This window comes from Microcaecilia unicolor, chromosome 5 (assembly GCF_901765095.1).
Source record: "Microcaecilia unicolor chromosome 5, aMicUni1.1, whole genome shotgun sequence".
NCBI lineage: Eukaryota > Metazoa > Chordata > Amphibia > Gymnophiona > Siphonopidae > Microcaecilia > Microcaecilia unicolor.
Window position 1 is genome coordinate 72,998,294 of NC_044035.1, and position 23,181 is coordinate 73,021,474.

Sequence of the window (23,181 nt, forward strand, 5' to 3'; positions counted from 1 at the left end):
ATCAGATCACTGATTCTGAAACCTCACTTTATAGGTTCTACCTGACAAAAACAAATCAATCCAGCTCAAAACCTTATCCATCAACTCCACAGACCTACAGCCCTCTAACAGAGTTTTTAAAAAAATTATTTATTTATGATTTTTCAATATTACATTCATATATATACAAATGCAAAAGAAATTAGGAATATCACACTAAATAGAACATTTATCCCTTAAACAAGCGTTAGGCAAATATACTTCTAACATTGACCACAATTATGGGACAAGATACAAGGAAATAATTCAAAAACTGAAACAGCTAATCAATCTGAGAGGGGAAACACAAATACTCGCCAGCTGATATTACCAGCATATTATCCTGTGTGAGAATTCAGGTAGAGCCATTACCCTCTTCTTTAGATATTATACAATCTTGCATTTTCTTCAGGTCAAGAAATACATAATTTGTCTCATTTAAAGATACAAAACATCTACATGGATATTTTAATACATACTTTCCACCTAGACAGAGTATTCTAGATTTTAATACCATGAATTCTCGTCTTTTTTTTGTGTATCTTTATTTAAGTCAGGAAATATTGCTCCAAAGAACTTTGCATTCATGTGTCTAAAGTATAATCGAAAAATATTATTCCTGTCTGGCTCAAGTGCAAATGTTATTAGGAGAGTTGTTCTAATAGGGTTGTTTTTAAACATACATAGATACATACATATCTATCTATTTGCTCTATATAATAGTCCGTTGGCAGTTAATATCTTCAGTTAATACTCTGATTTGTGCCAATAGCTGTACCTTACCTGGTTCTTTTGCATCATGGTATGGGTCCACAATATCTACAGCACACAGTTAAGGCCAAGAAATATATTGGAAAATAAATACTTTAAATAACACCATAAATCCAGGATACTCATTTTAATTAGCATTTTTCAAGGATACATTTAAACTGATTAACCTCAACTGGAAGGCAGGTTGGAGTTTGTGTGATGGGTACCTATCATTCACCATAAATAAACAGAATGTGTTAAAATTTAGACATGTAAATCATTCTGATAATTATAAGCCCCACAATATATAGAGAAGTTGGAAATGGAATATCCAAGTGAGGATATTCACAATTTCCAGCCTATGTTGTAAATGTGTTTTTATTTCAGCTATGAAGTTCAGCAGACTTCTGTCATGCTGAATGCAAAGCCTTTGACTGAAGAAAGCATTTAGGGCTGAGGGATATACAGGGGTATTTCCCTACAGGTGCAAAGAGTAACTATTCTTTCAAACTATGCATTTACAAAAAGAGTGGAATCACTCAAAAGCGGTACACACATGTGTATGTGATATTTTCACCACTTGCATAAGTACTAGCAATTATATGCATAATAGCCATATTCTAGAATATTATCCGGTCAATATTCAGCCAACGGCGGTCAGCATTTTTAAATGCGTTGACCATTGCTGGCTAACTTAGACCCATATATTCAATGCTGGGCCATGTCCAGGCAGCAACTTGGGATCTTTGGGTCTGACTGGACTTCTCCAGGCCACCAGTACGTATGGGAATGTTGGCAGCAGCTCACTAAAGTACACTGAACCACCCCAATATTCAGTTGGAATCTGAATAGGATACTTATGTGAGTTTTGACTGAATATCAGCCACGACCCGCATAAGAATATCTGGAAGAGGGTGCCCCACCGAGGCAGCATTAACTCCAGGGGTCTCCAGCCCAGCTTGCATGCCTCTACTCTCACTGGGTTGCTCACTTCCAGGTCACAGGGGGCATGCCCTTCTGCACTCTGCCCTGAGGAAGAAACCCCAGAGCAGCCCAAAGTCTCAGCACCTTCTATGTAAGAGCGGACTCCACATTTCTTCAGTGTCGATTGTGCCATCTGGAGGGACTAAACAGGCACAGAGAGGAGTGCCTGTGCTTTTTCCTTTCTTTTCTTACCCATTAGGGCAACAGAGAACCAGTAAGCCAAACTGGACTGGAGAATGCTACTACTTTCACACGTCTCTCTGAGAAGCCATCTTGCTCCTATATCTGCTTATCTAAAGCTTTGATACCTCCTTTAAAACAACAGTGGAACATTCTTCAAGTAAGTTGGATTCTATTCTCTATCGCACGGTCAGGAACACACAATGAGTCACCAGGGAACTCACTTGGATACTAGACTCAGTTTAAGAACCTTCAGAATTTTAAGCTCTCAATAAAGGAAAGTAGGATGTTATAACTGACTCGCTCAATTCACTTATTCCTCAAAACCCCACTCTCAATACATTTACTATAGTTCATAGTATTCTCTTTAAAGACTTTACGATTGTAAAGACTTTGTGATTGTAATTGTAATTTACTATGTAAGCCACATTGAGCCTGCAATGTGTGGGAAAGCGCGGGGTACAAATGTAATAAATAAATAAATAATGGAAGATAGAACACTTAGGGATCCTTTTACAAAGGAACACTAGCGTTTTTAGCATGTGCTAAAAATAAGCATGTACTAAAAATACTAGTGCGCCTATGTAAAAGACCCCCTTGGTGAACTATAGTAGAAGAAACAATTTGCGCTTTCTAAATTTTCCTAAACTCCACTGATTCCTCCAATTGAGATGGTAAAGAGACATATGAGAGAATTACTGAAACTGTGAGTGGATTATCTATCTCCGATAGCTAGAGCAATTTATCTGGATGTTTCTTCTAGAGAGGAACCTAATCCAAGGGAAGATATGAGAACAGTACACAGTGGCGTTCCTAGGGGGGGCGGTGGGTGCGGTCCGCCCCGGGTGCACGCCGCTGGGGGGGTGCCAGCGCCTGTTGGCGCCGCTCGTTCCGTGCTCCCTCTGCCCCGGAACAGGTTACTTCCGATAGGCACGCGGCACCCCCCCCCAGCAGGTAAAAATGCACCCGGGGGGGGGGGGGGTCATTTCGCCGGGGGGGGGGGGGGGGGCGCTACACCCAGGGGGGGAGCGCATCGGCGATCCACCCCGGGTGTCAGCCGCCCTAGGAACGCCACTGACAGTACAGGCAGGGAACTTTAATTTGTCAGAATTTCTAGAAGATTCATTGGAACTCATTACTGGAAAAACTACCTTGTTAGTGACTTTTGTATTGGAACCAGACCATAATACAATCTTTAAATTATATTTCACATTAGTGCAGGAGCAGTTTATAGGGTCACCAATAAGAATATTTTCTGATTTGTCTATGGGGACTCAGACTAGAGGAGGGGATGCACTGAGCTTTAAACGTTTGCTTTATACCGGTTGTAGCTGGTCTAAAGCAAATGTTATTTAATGAGTAATGCACAAAGGAGTTTTCTGTGGCTGTAACGTATGCCGTTAACAGCTAACGAAAACCCTATTCAAATGAACTGCAAGGAGCTCATTAGTATTAAAATGAGCATTCTAAGCACTGCACAGACCTAAGCACCTACTTTTTCCGTGCAAAACTTTATGGCATGTCTGAACCTGTTGTTATGGGGAGCAGAGTGCAGACTGCTCCCCATAGTAGACACTTAGAGGGGCATAATTGAACGAAAACGCCTATCTCCATGGGCGTTTATCTCCAAGAACGGGTCCGTGAAGGGGTGGACCGAACCGTATTTTGGGAAAAAATAGACGCCCATGTTTTATTCAACAATGTGTGAGCTGGGCGTTTTTGTTTTTCAGCGATAATGGAAAATGAAAGCGCCCAGCTCAAAAACGAATAAATCCAAGGCATTTGTTCGTGGGAGGGGCCAGGATTCGTAGTGCACTGGTCCCCCTCACATGCCAGGACATCAACCGGGCACCCTAGGGGGCACTTTTACAAAACCAAAAAAAAAGGTAAAAGAGCTCCCAGGTGCATAGCACCCTTCCCTTGTGTGTTGAGCCCCCCAAAACCCACTGCCCACAAGTCTACACCATTACTATAGCCCTAAGGGGTGAAGGGGGGCACCTACATGTGGGTACAGTGGGTTTGGGGGGGTTGGACGACTAATAAGCATTAAGCAGCACAATTGTAACAGGTAGGGGGGATGGGCCTGGGTCCACCTGCCTGAAGTCCACTGCACCCCTAACAACTCCTCCAGTGACCTGCATACTGCTGTCAGGGAGCTGGGTATGACATTTGAGGGTGAAAATAAAAAGTTGTGAAACATCATTTTTTGTGGTGGGAGGGGGTTAGTGACCACTGGGGGAGTCAGGGGAGGTCATCCCCGATTCCCTCCAGTCAGGGCCGGTCTTAGCAAGTGCGGGGCCCTATGCAGACCAATTTGGTGGGGCCCCATCCTAGCCCCGCCCACCCTAGCCCCGCCCCAGCCTGGCTCCGCCCCCACCCTAGCCCCACCCCATTGATAAGATTATTCCATTTTTAGAAAATTTTTTTAATTATGAAATTTCAAATAAAGACAAATGACGCTAAACTTGTACAAAAAAACTGATTGAAATAATAAGCAAAATGCTATCATGAAACCATAAACAGCACTAATTCCAAGGACAAGACGAGCTACAACCTTATGCGTGGCATGGAAAGCCAACTTTAATTACACCGGGCTCTAAAACACCAGTGCACAACCTAGTGAAAAAAAAACAAAAAAACAAAAATGGCTGCAAACTATACGCTAGCAGAATACTGCACCTTCCTTGATCACATCTGAAAAACACATGAAGGCAAAATACTGAACTGGAAAGTAACCTCAAGAAGTCAGAATCAGCATGCAGCAATACTACAAAAATTGAAACTTACATGAAAAATATCACAGATGCACATTTCCAAAAACTGACATATTCCAATTAATAAATCCTGAATAAAATAGTTTTTTCTACCTTTGTTGTCTGGTGACTTTGTTTTTCTGATCATGCTGGCTCAGTATCTGATTCTGCTGCTATCTGTCCTCTTAATTCCGTTTCCAGGGCTTCCTTTCCATTTATTTCTTTACTTTCCGCCTTTCTTCTTCATTTCTTGCCCTACATCCGTAAGTAAAAGCTGGGTCCTCTGCAGACTTGACTGTCCAGAGGATCCAGCTTCTGCCTATTTTCTATATCCATGTGCACTTTTTCTCCTCTCTTCCTTTTCCCTCACCTCATCTCCTTCCTCACTCTTCCTCTCCTTCCTGCCATCCACCCATGTCCAGCGACCCTCCTGTGCCCCCTGCCATCCACCTATGTGCAGAACCCCCCCCATCCCCTTTGCCCTCACCTGCCATCCACCTATGTCCAGAAACCCCCCTCCCCTGCCACCATGTCCAGCGACCCTCCTGTCCCCCCTGCCCTCTCCTGCCATCCACCTATGTGCAGAAACCCCCCCCGTCCCCTTTGCCCTCCCCTGCCATCCACCTATGTCCAGAAACCCCCCTCCCCTGCCATCAACCCATGTCCAGCGACCCTCCTGTTCTCCCTGCCATCCACCTATGTCCAGAAACCCCCCTCCCCTGCCATCCACCCATGTCCAGCGACCCTCCTGTCCCCTCTGCCCTCCCCTGCCATCCACCTATGTCCAGAAACCCTCCTGTCCTCCCTGCCTGCCCCTGCCATCCTGTCCAGAAACCCCCCCTCCCCTTCCACCATGCCCAGCGACCCTCATTCCCCCTGCCCTCTCCTGCCATCCTCTTCTCCCCCCCCAACCAAGGAAGGTTAACTTTTCTTTTAAATTTACCCTCCATCGCCGCTGGAGTAGAGTCAGTGAAAACGCTCCTCCCCTCCCGAGTTCCCCCGACGTCTGTAGCAGAACAGAAGCTCTTCCTGATTCGTTCATTCTCATTGTCCCGCCCTCGGGGGCGGGACAATGAGAATGAACGAATCAGGAAGAGCTTCTGTTCTGCTACAGACGTCGGGGGAACTCGGGAGGGGAGGAGCGTTTTCACTGACGATCGCTGCTGTGCTGGATTCCGGCGACGGAGGGTGAATTTAAAAGAAAAATTATCGTACGTCGGTGCCCTGGGAAGAGGCTGACTAAGGCGTGCCGCGCGGGGCCCCCTTAAGCGCGGGGCCCTATGCGGCCGCCTCGGCCTAAGACCGGCCCTGCCTCCAGTGGTCATCTGGTCATTTAGGGCACTTTTTGGGGCCTTATTCGTGAAAAAACAGGGTCCAGGAAAAGTGTCCTAAATTCTAGCTAAAAACGCATACTTTTTTCCCATTATCGGTGAAATGCGCCCATCTTTGTTCGGCAGATAACCACGCCCCAGTTCCGCCTTCGCCACACCTCTGACACGCCCCCATCAACTTTGTCCGCATCCGCGACGGAGTGCAGTTGAAAACGTCCAAAAATCGGCTTTCGATTATACCGCTTTATTCGTTTTTGTGAGATAAACGTCCATCTCCCGATTTAGGTCGGAACTTGGGCGTTTTTCTCGTTCGATTATAAGCAGGTTAGGATATTTGTTTGTTTGTATCCCACATTTTTCCACCTATTTGCAGGCTCAATGTGGCTTACATAGTACCGTGAAGGAGTTCACCAATTAGCTCCTTTCAGTGCATCCCAGGATGCACTGGGCAGGGGCTGGGGCCACCATTTTCCACAGGGTGGGCCCTTAGGCAGGAAGGAGGAGGTGTTGCTCCTGCCCTCCTGCTTCCAATGTTTTAAGGTATGGGTGGGGGAAGGGAGGGAGGAGGCCACTAGACTACCAGGGAGACTTTTGCTTGGGGAGGAGTTGGGAGGGGATTTGGGGGGGTCAGGGTCCACTGGACCTCCAAGGATTTGTTGTTTGGGGTGTGGGAGTAGGGTGGGGTTAGTGTCCACCAGACCACCAGGGAAGAATTTAAGGTCTGGGGGGGGGGGGGGGGGGGGCGTTGCATCTATGGCATTGTAGCTGTCAAATGCATTTGATAGCTCCAAGTTGCAAACAGTGACCGATGCACAAAGGGGAATTCGTGTTTGCAACTTGGTAAGTTTTACTGAGACAGCCGTATTTAATGGCTGTCTTTGTGCATCACGACCCTAGAGTTCAAACTCCTTGAATGGTTGAGAGGCTCATTTTCAAAGTAAACAGACTTACAAAGTTACAAAGGTTACCACGGGACTAATTTTTAAAAATGTAAAATGTTTAAAAAGTGGCATAAAGCAGCATTTGTATGTTTTTCTTGCCTATTTTGCAGACATTTATCTATGCAGTTCGTCTGCAATGCATCCAAATCACAAGGGGGCATGTTGGGGCATTCCTAACACTTGGATATTTTTCTCTGTCATAATGGAACAAAACCAAAACGTCCAGGGCTTTAATTTAAACGTTTTGGTCTAGACCTGTTTTTATCATGACTAAGTCAGAAAAAGGTGCCCTAAATGACCAGATGACTACTGGAGGGATTAAGGCATGAACCCCCTTACTCTCCCAGTGGTCACTGACCCCCCTCCGCAAAGATGTGAAAGAAACAGTACACACCAGCCTCTGTGACAGCCTCAGATGTTATAGCTAGTCCTACTGGAGTAGCAAGCAGGTGCCTGAAGTAGCCTAGTGGTAGGTGAAGTGCAACCTACTGTACTCATATATAGGTGATACCTGCAGCCACAAGGGCTATTGAAGTGGTGTACAGTTGGGTGTAGTAGGTTTTTGGTGGGTTTTGGAGGGCTCAACATAAGGGGGTAAGAGTGAGATGTGTACCTGGGACCTTTTATGTGAAGTCCACTGCTCTGCTGGGATGTCTGTGTGGCCAGTCTATTAAGAATGCTGGCTTCTCCTACGTCCCAATGGATTGATTTTGGGCATTTTTTACTTGGACTTTTTTTTTTTTTAATGAAAATGGACCAAAATGACAAATGCACAGAGCACAAAAAGATTTAGCAAGTGGCCATTAAAAAAAAAAAAAGGATACACATTTTGCTGTTTCAAAAATTGCTATATTCGCCACTTAGATCCTGGATGTTTTGAGCAAAACATCCAAAATCGGACTTAGATGTCATATCAGAAATGCTTTCCATGTAACTTTGTAAGTCTATGTGCTTTGAAAATGAGCACCTGTGTGTAAAAGAGAAGCCTAAAATGTTGATTGCTATCCCTTAGTTGTGTATCTCTGGCTGCCGTCGTCTTTCCGGTCATCTCTACATACATATTCTATGATTTCTTTCCTCTTTGCTCCTTTATTGTGGGCTATGGCAATAAAAATATTTGACATATTTCTTTATTATTATGTATTTCTTTATATTTTTTTTACATACAAGTAGTATTTTAGATGGGATATTTAAAATTTGCAATTAAAAAAGCCCGTTTACTAATGCAACTTAGTAAAAGGGCACCTAAGAAAACAAAAAAATTGTTCTAATATGCAGTATGAAATGTGAACAATCTAGGTTATTCAGTTTATTTTATTTATAAGAATTTATATACCATAACACTGATCAATGACCATTCTATATGGTGAATGTTACATACATAATAGTATAATAAAACATACAAATTACTACCATTAAAAACCTCCCAAAAGATAACATATTAATTAAATAAAAACAGTTAATTCGGCCCTCAGTATAAAACAAATCATAAAATGAAGAGCACAGGCGAGAATTCCTAGAGAAACTTAAACAAGTGTTTACCTCTTTAGTTTTCTTTTTCTGGCCTGATTTTGGCTTTGGCTCCTTGGCACTCTTTCCTTCTTTTTTAATGTCTTGGTCTGCTACAGGATCAAAAGGAATTAAAGGGAACAAACTGACAAAAACATTTCTCAATATACCTCCATGATGAAGCTAACTATATAAAAACATCAAAATTATCCAAATAATGTACAGTATTATACACATTGCCACTTTTAACATAAATGCTAATGGAGTGGAGGAGTGGCCTAGTGGTTAGGGTGGTGGACTTTGGTCCTGAGGAACTGAGTTCAATTCCCACTTCAGGCACAGGCAGCTCCTTGTGACTCTGGGCAAGTCACTTAACCCTCTATTGCCCCATGTAAGCCACATTGAGCCTGCCATGAGTGGGAAAGTGTAGGGTACAAATGTAACAAAACAAAATAAAAATAAAACAATTATTTAAAGCAAAGGGATAATAACAGGTGTTCTCTAGAGAAAAATTAATCAGACGTACAATATCTTCTGACAGCACCAGGACTGATCATCTCAACTGGTATAAAGTTCTGAGCATGTGTGACTCTTCCCACCCACAGTGATCTCATCAGTCCCAGTTAGTTTACAGCTATAGGTCAACTGTCATGTTTGCATTGTTTCACTTGATTGGAAATAAAAAGCCTTTATTTTTATAATTGGCTCCTTTCCTTGCTTGCCAGTTCCCGGAGCAATAGAACTTGGAATCGTATAATTTGTGGGATGGGGTTTTAGAATTCCTGATAATAGTTACCATTACACAATTTGCCCTTCCCACTTTTATAGTGAATATAAAAGTACTATACTGTAGCCAGCTCCACCTATATTGCCTCAGAACAGTGTCTTTGTTGCTTGCTGATAGCAAGCTGTACAACCAGCAAGTTTAAGCTCAGAGAAAAAAAAGTTTCACTTTTAAACTTTTAAGCTTCAGTAAGAGGTGAGAGGAAAATATACTGTAAACTCTTTATATCCATTCATTGGATGCTGTATTTAGTCTATTTTTAGCCTTAATAAGTCATTAGTTTAGTATAGAACACACAAGCGTCTTAGATAGCAGAAGTACCATTGCCCTTAAGGAAACATCAAGTCAGTTTAAGGCCTCCCTTCTTGTGATAGGGGGTCCCATTGTATTAACCATGCTTTCTCCACATATCAAGTCATTTGAAGGCATTGCTGTGGCAGACTCAGAGGAGCCATTCTCTCAGGCTGCTGATAGGGTGTCCTTAATTGCCTGTGGTAATGGCATACATGGGTGCACTTAACGGGGTGATTACTTCAGAGAAAGCATTATCAGGTAAAGGTGATCCATATACCTCTGTGACTAACTCTCTGTTGGCAGAGGGAAAAAATATCCTCCTCTGTAGGTATTAGCTGAGGTGCATGTTTGTATGTGGTGACAACAGAGAGGTTAAGGGAAGACTTGTACATAAATTTTAAAGTCTATACTATGATTCACAGTATTATACATGGAGAATCTCCCAATTACATGAACGACCTTATTGACCTCCCAGCCAGAAATAGATCATCGTCGTCTCGTACCCATCTTAACTTACACCTCCCCAATTGCAGAGGTATTAAATATAAGACCTTCTATGCATCCAGTTTCCCCTTCTTGGGTAGCCAGCTTTGGAATGCTTTGCCAAGATCCATCTGAACAATCAATGACCATCTACCCTTCAGGAAAATGCTGAAGACCCATCTCTTCAAGACAGCTTACCCGCCTGACCCTACTTAACTTCAAGCTCTGCCTCCTAATTTCGGTCCTGAGGATCATTACACCTCTGACTGTATTTCCCAATCTCCTTTTCCCCTTATCTTTTCCTATCCATCCTTTGCCCTTTATCTTTTCCTCTCCATCCTCCCTCTCCTCACCCCTCCCTATCCCTTTTCTTACCTTCGTTTGCCCCGACATGCTCAACTCACTTATTCCTCAAAACCCCACTCTCACTACGTTTACTACAGCTTATAATATTCTCCTTAAAGAGTTTGTGATTGTAATTGCAATTATTTACTATGTAAGCTGCATTGAGCCTGCAATGTGTGGGAAAGCGTGGGGTATAAATGTAATAATAATAATAATAATATGGGAATGTGGGTGAGATATAGAGTGAATTGAATACCACATGCTCAGACCTTGCTGAGGCGCAGGAGGAGTGTGAGACCCTCTAAGCAAACCTGCATGCTGCCAAAGAAGATCAGGAACTGTGACATGGAATGATTCAGGGGTTGAAGCATGAAAGGGATGATTTGGTAAAAGACAAGCTGTCTCTGGAGGTGAGACAAGAATTTCTACAGCAGGAACTCAATGGTTTAGAGGAGGAACATAAGTCAAATCTTCAGTGGGTACAGTGACTCGAACAAGAGAACATTCAATTGAATCTGCAGCATCAGTTCTTGGAGGAAAAGAACAGTATTCTAATGGAGACTTGAAAAAACGAGTCTGAAGAAATTCTTCGGCAAGTGCGGTCACTTAATGAGACCATCGACAGTAAAGTGGAAGAACGTAAAGGCCATGATGAGGTACAGAGGCATTGCTCTATAAAAATGGCTGCCTAGGCTTCCAGCAGTGGCTTTGCAAGACTTCGGCTGAAGTCTTGTGAGGCCGCCGTTGTAAGTCTCGGCAGCCATTTTAAAGAAGATGCGGCAGCAAAAGGGTCAGCGCCGGAAGCGAGCAGGAAAGACTGGGGATCTTTCCTGCCCTGAAGAATCCACTAGACTACCAGGGTAGCTTCAGGTATGTGCCGGGAGGTCTGGAATGGGTAGGTCTTTATTGTTGAGTTTTTATTTAATCTCACTTATATTTTCATACATGCCGGCTTGTGCAAAGGGATATACACAGAGGAAGTATAATAAAGGAATAACTTTTCCTAGATAGAGTAGTAACTTGTTATAAATCGTAATCAGTTGGTCATTTGGATGGGCTGGTTATAGGGACACCCTAGCATGTGTTATATTCGTGCAGAATTTCTTTTTTTCTGCTGGTAAAGGGCCACTGAAACAGACATCATGTTATGAGGTGCTCAACATTCAGAGTTTCTATCTATTTACTTATTTATAGCATTTTATCCCACATTAAACATGAATTAGATTGGAACCTGGGAGCATTTAAAATCTTTTTTTTTTCCTGTGCCTACAGAAAGAAAAAAAGATGGAATGTGGGAACATGCTCTTTTTGCTTTGTGGAATGCAGTGCCTTTTTTAAATTACTAATATTTCACAGAGAAGGTATTGATTAATGAGTGAGGGGTTTCCTTCAGCAGAACTGTCCAGAGTCAGTCTAAATGTGCCAACATTGTCCAGTTCAGCACACTATTAGTAGCCAAGTTCATACAAAGTTAATTATGTTCAGTGGAAAAGAAATCTGTTGGCTCAGGGTGTTTGCTATGTGAATATTCAATCACTGATTCATTATCAAAAATTGTACTTCAGCATGACAACCTTCTCCTTCAGTTTCTTTGATCCAAGCTGTTTACTCAGGCAGGAATGAGTTCTCAAAATGAAGGTCTGGACCCTAAAGATTTTTTGGATGGCAAAGTGAAAGCTGAACAGCTGGGCAGTAATGTGGGAAAGATTTTAATCATGCAATATATATATATATATATATATATATATATATATATATATATATATACACAGTATACACACACACACAATTCTATTCTAGGTTCAGTACTAAATATTGGTTGCACTGTAATCACTACTTCCAATAAGCAACCGTTGCAATTAAAATACAAATCTTTATTAAATATACAATATGAATGATACTAGATAATAATTGGCATATTTTGATATTGCGGAATATTTTGATATTGTATATTTAATAAAGATTTGTATTTTAATTGCAACGGTTGCTTATTGGAAGTAGTATATATATATATATATATATATATATATATATACACACACATATATACATGGCATTTGGGCTATAAAGATTTGATGTTTAATGGGGGTCTTATGGTTTAATGGGAGCTCTGACATGAGGGGGAAGGAGAGAGAGAGTAATGCATTGCCCCCCCAGTCCACCTCTGTATCCCGCCACACCCCCCTTCCACCCCAAATTGCAGGGTGGGGAGAGAGCCTGTTAACAATTTACCAGCACATCACTGTCCAGGTCCATTAAATATTTAGGTGTTAAACTCGGAGCTGACTGGAAGACTCTCCTGCTTATTTTCGAAGGAGAAGGGTGGCCATCTTCCAACACAAATCGGGAGATGGCTGGCCTTCTCCTAAAGCCGGCCAAATTGGTATAATTGAAAGCCGATTTTGGCCGGCTTCAACTGCTTTCCGTCGCAGGGCCGGCCAAAGTTCAAGGGCGGCGTGTTGGCAGTGTACCGAAGGCGGGACGGGGGCGTGGTTAAGAGATGGCCGGCCTCAGTCGATAATGGAAAAAAGAAGGCCAGCCCTGATGAGCATTTGGCCGACTTTACTTGGTCCCTTTTTGTTCACGACCAAGCCTTGAAAAGGTGCCCAAACTGACCAGATGACCACCGGAGGGAATCAGGGATCACCTCCCCTTACTCCCCCAGTGATCACCAACCCCCTCCTACCCCCCCAAAATTAAATAACATTTTTTTGCCACAGCCTCAAATGTCATACCCATCACAGCACTATGCAGGTCCCTGGAGCAGTTTTTAGTGGGTACTGCAGTGCACTTCAGGCGGACCCAGGCCCATCCCCCCTTACCTGTTACACTTCTGGTGGTAAACGGGAGCCCTCCAAAACCCACCCGAAACCCACTGTACCCACATCTAGGTGTCCCCCTTCATCCTTAAGGGCTTTGGTAGTGTTTTTCAGTTGTGGGGAGTGGGTTTGGGGGGCTCAGCACCCAAGGTAAGGGAGTATTGCACCTGGGATCATTTTGTGAAGTCCACTGCAGTGACCCCTAGGGTGCCCGGTTGGTGTCCTGGCATGTGAGGGGGACCAGTGCACTACAAATGCTGGCTTCTCTCATGACCAAATGGCTTGGATTTGGCTGGGTTTGAGATGGCTGCCATTAGTTTCCATTATAGGCGAAAACCAACGGTGGTCATCTCTAACGCCGGCGATCTCTAAGGGCGGCCCAAACGTTGAGATTTGGCCAGCCCCGACCGTATTATCAAAACGAAAGATGGCCGGCTATCTTGTTTCGATAATACAGTCAGGTACGCCGCTTAACGGGGCTGTCATTAGAGATGACAGCCCTTATAGATGGCCGGCCCCATTCGATTATGCCCCTCCATGTTGCAACGGAATTAGAGTTGCTACTAATCGTGACCTGCAGAGATGGGCTAGGCTTATCTGGTCTTGGGAGAATGGAGGCTGTAAGAATGATGGTACTTCCGTGTTTTTTAATATCTCTTTCAGGTTCTTCCCATCGATATCCAGCATGTTTTTTTCCATTGGTGGAATAGTAACATATTTTGGTTTTTTCTGGGAGGGGGGAATGGGGAAGTGATCTAGAGTGGCCCAGGAGGCAATGTTCCAGGCCAACGGAAGGGAGGGGGTTTGGGGATCCCCAATTTGGAGCAGTATTATCAGGCTGCATAGCTTCGGGCTATGCTGGATTGGCAGGTTCCACAACTCAAACAGTAGGTACAGGTGAAGCAGAGAGCTAGTTTGGCTCCCCTCAAGGTCTTCCAGTGGGATAATTCTCTCACTAAGGACATTCAGGGTATCTCCAATTCCTTTCTGTGGACTACTATGGGATTAGAGGTTAAGACTCAATCTCATTTACTCCACAATAATCGCTGGGATACACTGAGAATTTTGTTCTGGGGAGAGGGTCTCACCTATTTGCCCAGTGGGCTCAATGAGGCCTCTACTGCTTTGGTCAATTTATAGCCAATGAACAGATCATTCCTTTTGGTGCTCTCCAGGAGAGGTATCACTTCAAAGACTGGGACCTGTTTCTATATCTATAGCTTAAGCATTTTATCCAATCTGAACGTTTTATTGCAGGGGTGAGGGGGTGGGGAACAACTAAATCCAGTTTTGAATTGCATGTGGGTACTTTCACGAGGTAGGGTTATATCTCCACACTGTATGGGTCAGCAGGTTGGAAGGCAAGTTATCAATGGGAATGGAAGAGGAATATGGGTAGAGTGTTTCGGGAGGATGAATGGAGGGAATTTTCCATGCATTCTCATAAACTGTCCCATGCTCCTCAGCTTACTGAGAGCCAGATGCACAAAGGTCCTGTTAAGAATCCGTCTGCATTTCCAAATCAGTAAAAATGTACCGATTTAGATACACAGAGGGATTCACAAAGAGAATCGAATGCAAATGAGCTGCTCATTGCTTTTCTGACCCAGCTCATTTGCATGCGATATGGGGGAAGCCAGTCGGTGAGTTGAGCATGCGCAGAACAGTCAATCGCTATGCGTGGCTGCTCTGTGCATGCTACAGACGGCTCTCATACACGCAGACAAGCTGTGTGTATGAAAGCAGCACATTTACCCTCCCCCCTTTTTTTTTTTGCAAGCACAAAAGCGCTTTTTTTTTTTTTGGATGGGCATATCTGTATTGGGGCTCCCTGCCTCAAGCTGCTGGGAGAAAGTGGGGAAAAACCTCTCTGTTGCTCTCGGCTCTTCTGTGAGGAATCAGCATCAGGGCTTGGTTCCACCCCCACCTGTTCCTGCAGTTTCCTTGTATTGGCCGGCTGACATCTTAGAATGCCCATTTCCCTGAAGATGGACTCTCATTGGCTGGCTGCTGTCCTTACTCCTCCTCCCTGCAGGGCTTCCCTGATGACATTACTTTAGAGCTGTGAACTGATTGGATCCGAACTTCCTGGTGTCCGCCTCCACAGAGAGGGGCTAAACCAATTGGACAGCATCAGCCTGGGATGTCCCGCCTACTCACTACTAGAGGAGGGACACCAGGAAGTTCGGATCCAATCAGTTCACAGCTCTAAAGTGATGTCATCAGGGAAGCCCTGCAGGGAGGAGGAGTTGGGACAGCAGCCAGCCAATGACAGTCCATCTTTAGGGAGATGGACGTTCTAGGATGTCAACCGGCCAATAGAAGGAAACAGCAGGTACAGCTGGGGGTGGAACCAAGCCCTGAGTGTTTCCCACAGATGCTGTTTGATGGACCCTTGTGTTCCTTGCATTTTTGGTAAGTCACCATTACTTTTACGTTTTACATTTCAGTACTGCCCCCCCCCCCCCAATTTCTTGCCAGTAAAATGTCATTTGAAAAAGAAACATGGCACGGCTTTCATACAAGCAAAGAAGCTGCATGTAAGCTGGTGTACTTTTTTTTTTGTGCTTCATCTTCCCTACCGTGTTTTCTCCCCTTCTCCTACTTGCGATAATGAAGAACCTGCAGGTCCAGACCTCCCGTTAAAATTTCCACGGTAAAGGTAGGGACTGCTTTTGTGCATATGGGTCGGAAATGGTAGTGCATCGCATTGCATGCACATTATAATAGTAATTAGCTCATTATAACAGCTTTGCATTCCGTTTTTGTTAGTTGCTACAGTGACAGGAAAATGGCTTGGAGAACCCTTTTGTGCATGTCCCGGTTTACTACTTGCGCGCTAAACCGGCTAGAACTAGTTTAAAAACCACGTTGCTGGCTTGTTAAGTTTAGTGCATCTGGCCCTGAGACTGGCCTTAAGATGTTACTGAGATGGTATTATTCTCCTTCCAGGATGCAGGCTATTAAAAAGGCAAGGATGTAATTTTTGTACTTAAAATGACTGAGAGATAATTAGTGGGAGTGATATGTGGGGAAGACATGCATGTAGGGGAGATTGATTGGAAGCTATGGAGAGACAAAGAACTGAGCTCTTTAGAATCTTATTATTATTATTAGCATTTGTATAGCGCTACCAGACTCACGCAGCGCTGAATCTGTTAGTTTCTATAGCGAATGATGTAAGCCAAAGGAGTATATAAGGCTGATAATACTCAGAGCCAGGTGGACTGCAAATCCCTCACTTTGAGGGCAATTTTGAAATGGATTTGTTTTGAATAAACGAGCATTTATCCATAGAAAACCCCTTTCAAAATTTCCCAACCCCAATGCAGGGAAAAAAGAGGAAACGTACCTATGGATACTGCTTTTTTGCATGCACTTTACAATTTTTGTTTATTCTTGTTATCATCATGCACCCCTGTAGTACAGTCATTTGCTACATCCACATGCACATAGATACAGATTTGCATTTAGCTCATTTTTAAAATGCGGGTCAACAACTCTTACCTGCTTCTTGTTTACGTATACGACTGCATAAAAGCTGGAGAGAAAAGTCTCTAGACACAGAACTTATTCCCTCATCTTGTAAGATGTTCAAAGCTTCTAAAGGCAAGTCCATAAGTGATTTGTCTGCCAATATTATAACAAATTCTCCTGTGTCTGTAGCTTGAAGATCTGTAGAAAATATATCAAACTTGAAAAAAAATGTATGTATAGAAATCATTAAATAAATAATTAATGTACCCGAGTATGTAACTTGGCTTGAGCTTGGATTCAGAAAAGGTGAGTAACAGGTTACATTAGATTTCACTTGCTCATTTTCTTCCCTTGAGTCCCACCAGACCAGTCCAGATGCATGGGTTATGTTCTCCTACCTGCAGGTGGATACTATTACGTCATCAGTTAAGAACTGTGAGCAGTTAGTACCGTGTTTCCCCGAAAATAAGACAGTGTCTTATATTAAATTTTGCTCCCAAAGATGTGCTAGGTCTTATTTTCAGGGGATGTCTTATTCAGGAGTAGTAGGGGGACTGTGGCGGTCGGGAACAGTATTGAAGTGGGGGGCGGTATCCTGCAGGAGTAGGCCGTGGCTTGCCTATCTGCCCACAGTGACCACAGGACTCGAGCGGAGCAGAGCCGCCCTGGCTGGGCTGGGAATGAGGAGGGGTATGACCTAGGGAAGGTAATGGAATATGGGGCCGGGCTGCTCTGACTGGGGGTCTCGGGAGGTTGTGAGAGGGCTTAGGGCGCAGGATCATCTCTACCGTATTACAAACGTTAAAAAAAAATTCTACGGTAGCTCCATTCCCCGTTGGTGGCGCTTTATGCGCTCCTCCTGTACATTAACAACACTTTCCATCCTTCTAGTCTGACTTAGCCCTTGGGCGATGGAGCAGCACCGATAGGGCTCGGTTACTCATTTTCTTTTATTATTTCTGCAAGGGGGATGTTTCTTTTCTTTCCGGGCTCACTTACCGGTAGTTGATCTTCTCAAAAGCGTGATGCAGGATGATTTTCCACCTCAGTCTTGTTTCTTGCATTTCTTTTATGTTATTTCATCTTTGGGTTGCAGTGAAAAAAAATTAAGGTTTCTGTGTCCATGTCCCATCGGGGCCAAACAAAAACTTTGCTAGGTCTTACTTTCGGGGGAGGCCTTATATTTAGCAATTCAGCAAAACCTCTACTAGGTCTTATTTTCAGGGAAACAGGGTATTTATCACAACAAAATATGAGGTTGAACTGAAAAGTAGAAACTCCCATCAGAACTAAGAAAACTAAGCAACAGACAACAAAAGAATTTGCTCTCTATGCAGTGGCGTAGGAAGGGGGGAGGGGTGGGCCACTCCGGGTGTCAGCTGGGGGGTGTCGGCTCCGCGCTGGTGCACTGCCCTCTCTGCCCCGGAACAGGTTACTTCCTGTTCCGGGACAGAGAGAGCAGTGAACCAGCGCGGAACCGACACACCCCAGCAACGTGCAGTCGGGGCGGATCGGCCCTCCCGCCCGTCCCTCGCCGCAGGTATGCGCTCCGGGGGGGGGGGGAGGTATGCGCTCCGGGGGGAGGGGTGCGCTCCAGTGGGAGGAGGGTGCGCTCCAGCGGGAGGAGGGTGCGCCGTGCTGCACCCGGGGGGGGGGGGGGTGCGCAGCGGCGACCCGCCCCGGGTGTCAGCTCCCCTCGCTATGGCTCTGTCTCTATGTACAGTTAAAACAGAAGACATATCCTATCTCAAAAATATCCAACCACCTGCCAAAACCCCCCACAAAATACCTGTAGTTGAACAAGGAGTGGTGGGTTCCAGCAGATAAGATCTAATTTATCCTTCCATATTGTCTCCCTAGACCAGTCCAGATGCTTGGGATGTACCAAAGCAGTGAATTAAGTAGAGAAGGAAGATGCCAGCACCATAGGAAGGCTTCGGGAACAGGGACAGCAAACTCTAAGGCATAACCGTTGCAATTAACTTCTAGCACCCAAACATCCAATATGATCTGGGCCAACCACCAGTACAACAGTTTGAGATGTGCCTCTCCCTACTGACAACACCGGAGGACAGGCCCACAAACCTTTATTGGGAACTTTTGGAGGCACCTGTGGAGGTTCCAGTGAAGTTTTGTCCACCACTATGACTGCCTTGAAAGGTCTGACCTCTAGAACAGAACCTGGATTGTTGACTATCACTCACTTTATCAGATCTAAATCTCCTAGGATCTCTGAAGTGACCTCTGTTAGATTACCCCCTAGCTGTGAACCTGGAACAATCTTTTGGTAATCTAGGCACTTTAGAGTCCAAGAGACTCTTGACAAACTTCTCCAACTCATCTCTAAACAAGAGACCCTCCTTGAAGGGTAACTTGTTGAGATGTGTTTTAGAAGCAACATCAGCAGACCAATTTCTAAGCCACAACCCACAACGAGCCAACAACAAAGTGCCATATTCTTAGCTGAAGCTCTAACTAATTCATATAAAGCATCTGCCAGGTAAGCTGTTTCCATATCCAAATGCCCAGAAATAGTAACTGCCGACAACAAAGACTGTATACATACCTCTATTAGTTGCCCTGACCATTTAACACATGCATGATTTTGTGGCTGTACTTTATTTTATTGTTTACTGTGATATTTGTACTATAATTGTAAATTATATGGGAATTGTAAATTGGAAACCACTTTGAAACAATGGTATATAGCGGTATTTAAAGTCAATAAATCCAATCCAACATAATTTCCACAAACTGCCACCTGTAACACCAAGGCCAAAATCTCATAGGCTTGCTTCAACAAAGACTCCAGCCTAAATTCCTGGGGTTCTTAAACACTGCATCCCTTTCTACAAGTCTTTTTAATCTTTTAATCCCTGCCTAAACCATGGCACCTATCTTAAGTAACTTAAACCTGTCCTTATCTGGAGATATTACAACCTAGATATGGACTTCTTGGCATGAAACACTGCATCTGGAAATTCCCATTCCGCAGATATTATGTTATTAACAGCTCTGTGCCTAAGAAAATACTTGCAGGCTTATTTTCGAAAGAGACAGACGCCCATCTTTCGACACAAATCGGAAGATGGGCGTCCTTCTTCCAGGGTCGCCCAAATCGGCATAATCGAAAGTCAATTTTGGGCTAACCCAACTGTTTTCTGTCGCGGGGACAACCAAAGTTCCCGGGGGCGTGTCGGTGGCATAGCGAAGGCGGGACTTGGGCGTGCCTAACACATGGGCTTCCTCGACCCATAATGGGAAAAAAAGGGCCTCTCTGACGAGCACTTGGATGACTTTACTTGACCCTTTTTTTGTTACGACCAAGCCATGAAAAGGTGCCCGAACTGACCAGATGACCACTGGAGGGAATCAGGGATGACCTCCCCTTACTCCCCCAGTGGTCACTAACCCCCTCCCACCCTCAAAAAAATAGTTTAAAAATATTTTGTGCCAGCCTCTATGCCAGCTTCAAATGCCATATTCAGGTCCATCGCAGCAGTATGCAGGTCCCTGGAGCAGTTTTAGTGGGTGCACTGCACTTCAGGCAGGCAGACCCAGGCCCATCTCTCCCCCACCTGTTACACTTGTGGTGGTAAAGGTGAGCCCTCCAAAACCCACCACAAACCCACTGTACCCACATGTAGGTGCCCCCCTTCACCTGTAAGGGCTATGGTAGTGGTGTACAGTTGTGGGTAGTGGGTTTTGGGGGGCTCAGCACACATGGTAAGGGAGCTGTGTACCTGTGAGCAATTTATGAAGTCCACTGCAGTGCCCCCTAGGGTGCCCAGTTGGTGTCCTGGCATATCAGGGGGACCAGTGCACTACAAATGCTGGCTCCTCCCATGACTAAAGGGCTTGCATTTGGTCGTGTCTGAGATGGGCGTCCTTAGTTTCCATTATTGTCGAAAATCAGAAATGACCAAGTCTAAGGACGACCACATCTAGGGACGACCTAAATGTCAAGATTTGGGCGTCCCTGACCATATTATTGAAACGAAAGATGGACGCCCATCTTGTTTCGAGAATACGGGTTTCCCCGCCCCTTCGCCAGGACGTTTTGCGAGGACGTCCTCAGGAAAACTTGGGTGCCCCTTTCGATTATGCCCCTCCTGGATTTCCTAATATTAATCAAAAGAGGATCATCTGAAGCCATGCTCTTGTCTGCATGGTCCACTGAAAGTTTAAGCACTGTTAACATCCGAGAAATTTAGGAGGTCAATTCATCTCTGTAAAAAATTTGCACTATGGAGGGATCCTGCCCAGAAGTAACCTCCACCTTCTCAAAGAGAAGATGCAGAGCCATTAGTGGGAACATAGCACTGAGCTTTCCCCCTGGTCATTGTCTCCACTCTTTCCTCACACCCCTAACAGCAAGACAAAGATGTCCGCTTGCCAGCATCACCCATAAACTGCACAGCTCTTCAACTTTTTTGGATGTGCTATTGTATTAGCTCCTTGACTGACCTGAGAAAGTCTGCATTGGGTTTACTGCCACTTTGTAAAAGGGGCCCTAAAGGTTGACATCCTGTTTATGGAATAATCCCCTAAACCTATAAGTGCAGAATGTAAAGTCATTTTTTTTAAAATTAGAGATAACATTATATATGTTTTTATACATATTAAAAAAGAAGAGAAGAGAGTTCCCTTACGAAATGACTCAAAATAAAAACAAAGAGTAAGGGAAGACCAATCAAATCCCAACACAACATTTCTTCACCCTTGCATTGGAATTTGATTGGTCTTCCCCTACTCTCTGTTGAACAATAAAACGGCTTACTTGATGCTGCAGGTATTTTTTCATCCTTGTCTCTCCCTTTTATCTTTCCTGACTCAATTCTGTAAAATAGTAACAGAGAAGTCAATATTCAGACCTAGTGGCAAGCATTTATTTCATTTTTATTTGATCAATAAATGTTTATTGAAGTTTTGTAATCAAAATAAACAATACAAGAAGTAAAGCTTATACAACCACATCTCAAAGTGTCCAGTTGTATCACCAAAATTTATGTGATCTTATGCAACTTTCAGAAAATATGATAGAAAAACTAATTCCCCCCAAACATCCCACATTCAATACCTCCTTCCCCTACTAACCATGTAGAACAAATTCAACCAAGGGGCGCATCCAGTTGGTCCTTCAGCATGCGCCCTAACCTAAGTAACTCATCTCCCCACCCTCCCCCTGCCCCCCAAATGCTCTGCACGTGAGTCCATTTTTCATAACGACTTTTATGCGCATCAGTCTGCCACAAGTGTCAACCGCAATATCTAGTACTGCATTGTAGATCCCTGGTCTTATTTCCATATAGCACCAACTTCACATCTGGCAGATGCCAAAACACATATGCTGCAACCGTCACTGCCACTTGTGTCCTCTTCATAGGGGGCAAGCATTTTTTTTCAAATACTGGCTGTGGTGTTTAAAATAAAAATAATGCTTACCCTATCCAGTTAGTTGGCAGCACTGAATACATGCAGAGAGTGCTTGCCACTGGGAGCTAATTCGGGTGTCAAGAATGAACATAAATAACCAGAATAGCGACATACTCGTGCATATGTGTGCACATGTAAAATATTTTGGCTACATGGTGAACTTTGAAATAGCACCTAAATGCGAAGGTGGAATTACACAAGGGCAGAGTCTGGGCGGAGTGTGAGTAAGGTGCACACTTTTACAGTAGGCGTGCACAGGTGCAGAGATTGGGTAGCGTAACAAGTATTTTATAAAATATGCATATATGTGCACATAGTACATGCTGACACTTACACTTGAGCAAGTGTAATGTTCCTTCCTGCGTTCCAGGCATGATTTGTACAGGGGTTTGTGCTGCTATTTTATAAAGACCAGTAGGCACCTAGTTGTCTTTATAAAACAACTAGGTGCTGGAATTCGTTGCCAGAGAATGTGGTAAAAGAAGTTAGCATAACAGGGTTTAAAAATATTTGGATAGTTTCCTAAAAGAAAAGTCCATAAGCTATTATTAAGGTGGACTTGGGAAAATGCACTGTTTATTTATAGGATAAGGAGCATAAAATCTGTTTTATTATTTTGGGATCATGCCAGGTACTTGTGACCTGGATTGGTCACTGTTGGAAACAGGACACTGAGCTTGATGGACCTTCGATCTGTCCCAGTACGGCAACACTTATGTTCTTATTAACCTAGGCCCCTTGTTATAAAATTATCCCCAATGGTCATGACTTAATAACTCTCCTATTTATTAAGCCATGCTAGTGGCTGCTGCGCGGCAATGCTGACACAGCCCATTCAAAGTGAACAGGCTGTGTCGGCATTACTGCATGGCAGTCACTAGTGCAGCTTAGTAATCGGGGCGGGGGGAGTTTTTTTTCTATAGAAACAGAAAGAGAAAAAGATTCTTAATAAATCAGGTCCCATATCTTATCTAATTCATTTTAAAGTGAGTATGTGGTACTCTTGGCATTCTGGGAGGTAATTTTATTAAGGTTTTTTCCCATGTGTAAAGCCTGTTTCTTACACAGAAAAGGCCT

At 44.0% G+C, this 23,181-nt stretch overlaps 1 protein-coding gene across 1 annotated transcript in view; it reads right to left on the reverse strand.

Moving 5' to 3' along the window:
• CFAP46 (cilia and flagella associated protein 46) overlaps positions 1-23,181 on the reverse strand; it is a 418,285-nt gene that overhangs the window by 35,853 nt on the left and 359,251 nt on the right. The window contains exons 50-54 of the mRNA XM_030202994.1: positions 21,449-21,507; positions 16,699-16,866; positions 8,500-8,579; positions 941-995; positions 802-837 (exon numbers count right to left, since the gene is read on the reverse strand). Coding sequence (XP_030058854.1) covers positions 802-837; positions 941-995; positions 8,500-8,579; positions 16,699-16,866; positions 21,449-21,507 — 398 coding nt within the window. The remainder of the gene's footprint in view (positions 1-801; positions 838-940; positions 996-8,499; positions 8,580-16,698; positions 16,867-21,448; positions 21,508-23,181) is intronic.